Source organism: Camellia sinensis, chromosome 14, assembly GCF_055761805.1.
Source record: "Camellia sinensis isolate YWXY chromosome 14, ASM5576180v1, whole genome shotgun sequence".
Taxonomy (NCBI): domain Eukaryota; kingdom Viridiplantae; phylum Streptophyta; class Magnoliopsida; order Ericales; family Theaceae; genus Camellia; species Camellia sinensis.
Window position 1 is genome coordinate 63,778,743 of NC_138974.1, and position 2,784 is coordinate 63,781,526.

General features: G+C 45.0%; 1 protein-coding gene across 1 annotated transcript; it reads left to right on the forward strand.

Moving 5' to 3' along the window:
• The first annotated feature begins 1,549 nt into the window (after nt 1-1,549).
• LOC145807038 (putative mitochondrial protein AtMg00860) lies at nt 1,550-2,269 on the forward strand. The gene is made up of 2 exons (XM_082904947.1): nt 1,550-1,969; nt 2,138-2,269. The coding sequence occupies exons 1-2, from the start codon at nt 1,550-1,552 to the stop codon at nt 2,267-2,269; spliced, it is 552 nt and encodes a 183-aa protein (XP_082761073.1).
• Nucleotides 2,270-2,784: the final 515 nt, after the last annotated feature.

A 2,784-nucleotide genomic window follows, 5' to 3' on the forward strand; every position in this document is an offset into this window, starting at 1 on the left:
AGAGAAAAATGAGTCAGACGTCTATTGGACCTCAGAGGAACCAGAGAGGAAGCGTGACCTCAAAGCCTTACTCCAGACCACAACCACAACAGCAACAATAGCAACCGCAGCAACAGATCCAGCGAGGAGGCTATCAACCAAGGCCGGTGGGACAAATCCAGTGATTCCATTGCCAACAATTAGGACACAAAAAGAGCGAATGCCCCAACTCCCTCCATCGGGATACCAAGGAGGAGGTTCTGGAGCAAATGCCCAGGCGTTAGGTGGGCAGAAGCCTTGGACAAATAAGACAAGATCCACCGGGCAGCAGCACCAGAAGAGTGGAGGAACTCAGAATGCCAAGACCAGTGGCAACTAGAATGCAACCGGCAGAATCTTTGCCCTACAAGAGGAAGAAGCGGACCCATCCGTAATTGAGGGTAATTTAGTACTACACAATTCTTGGGTGCATGTTTTATTTGATACCGGTGCATCACATTCTTTCATATCCTTTGCTTGTGCTAAGTCATTAGAACTTGTATGTGAACCCTTAGCAACTGCCTTAAGTGTAATGTCACCTATGGGAGGATGTGTTCGGGTAGGATCGATCTATAAGGACTGTAAGATAGGGATGACGGACCTACGCTTAACTTGCGACCTTCGTGTCATGGAAATGTCGGACTTCGATATTATTTTGGGCATGGACTGGTTGTCCGCCCACCGAGTGGTGATCGACTGTCGTCAGAAGAAAGTGGTAGCTCATACGCAAGATGGAACATGATTCTAGTTTAAGGGGGATAGACAAGACCCCATGGTTTCAGCAAAACATCGGGCGCAGTGGCGCAATCAACTTGCGGATAAGATAGCAAACCTGATTCTAAATAAGGAAGACCAAGGAGAAATAGAACTTCTGCGCGTAGCATGCGATTATGCAGATGTATTTCCTACGGAATTACCAGGATTGCCGCCAACCCGGGAAGTAGACTTTAACATTGAGCTACAACCTGGAACTACCCCAATATCCATGGCTCTGTATCGCATGGTACCAGCAGAACTACGAGAATTGAAGACACAGCTACAGGAATTACTCAAGAAAGGATTCATTAGGCTAAGTACTTCGCCGTGGGGAGCACCCGTGCTGTTTGCTAAAAAGAATGATAGATCGTTAAGGCTATGCATCGATTATCGTCAACTCAATCGAGTCACTATTAAGAACCAATACCCACTCCCAAGGATTGATGACCTTTTTGACCAACTTAGAGGCTCAAGGTGTTATTCAAAGATCGATCTCAGGTAAGGTTACCATCAACTACGAGTCAAGGAGGAGGATATACCAAAGACTGCCTTTCATACTAGATATAGCCATTATGAGTTTGTAGTAATGCCCTTCGGACTAACCAACGCACCGGCAGTATTCATGAGCCTAATGAATAAGATTTTTAGACCATACCTTGACCAGTTTGTAGTAGTGTTCATTGATGACATCTTGGTATATTCAAGGTCTGAAGAAGAGCATGAGCAACATTTAAGGACTGTCCTTCAAGTTCTTAGGGATAATCAGTTATATGCCATGGCGAGTAAATATGAGTCCTGGTTGAATGAAGTAAAGTTCTTAGGGCATGTGGTATCAGAGAATGGGATTGCGGTGGATCCAACCAAGGTGGAGGTAGTATTAGATTTGAGGCAACCAAAAACCGTATCAGAAATCCGCAGCTTCTTAGGATTGGCCGGTTATTATCCAAGATTCATCCAAGATTTATCCAAACTAGCTAAACCAATGACTCGTTTGACGCAAAAGGGAGTAAAGTACGAGTGGGACGAAGCTTGCGAAAAATCCTTCCAAGAGCTAAAGAAGAGGTTAACTAGTGCACCAATTTTGACCATCCCAAAACGAGAAGAGGGGTACACTATGTATTGCGATGCGTCTAAAGAAGGATTAGGTTGCGTACTCATGCAAAATGGAAAGGTAGTCGCGTGTGGATCCAGGCAGGTAAAACCTCGCGAGCGCAACTACCCCACGCATGACTTGGAGTTAGCAGCCGTAGTTTTTGCCCTAAAGCAGTGGCGACATTACCTGTACGGGGAACAATTTGAGATTTTCACGGATCACAAGAGTCTGAAGTATCTATTCACACAAAAGGACCTTAACTTGAGACAGAGACGATGGATGAAGTATCTTGAGGATTTCCAGTTCACTCTCTCATATCACCCTAGTAAAGCCAATGTAGTAGCAGATGCTCTAAGTCGCAAGAGTAGAGGGATGATGGCTAAGATCTCCGTCAAGGAATGAGACATGGTTAAGACACTCAATGAGTTCAGGATCCAAGTAGAATCTCAAGATACAAAAGCATGTCTTAGCGCGCAGAAGGTGATGCCTAAGTTGATGAATGAGGTCATGGAGGCCCAGAAGCACGATCAAGAGGTAGCCTACATCAAGGGACGTCTGGAATCAGGAGAACCCATGCCCGATTGGGTAATTCACCTCGATGGGAGTTTAAGATACCAAGATAGATTGTTTGTACCAAGTGACGAGTTACTTAGAGAAAAGGTACTGAAGAAATGTCATCATTCTACATTCGCAGTACATCCAGGAGGGACTAAAATGTACCAAGATTTGAAGAGGCAGTATTGGTGGAATGGAATAAAGAAAGAAGTGGCTAAATTTGTAGCAAGATGTCTGACCTGCCAACAAGTGAAGGCGGAACATCAGAAACCAGGGGGAATGTTGCAACCTCTACCGATAGCTGAATGGAAGCGGGAGTACGTAACAATGGACTTTGTGACAAGGTTGCCTAAGTCACCTAG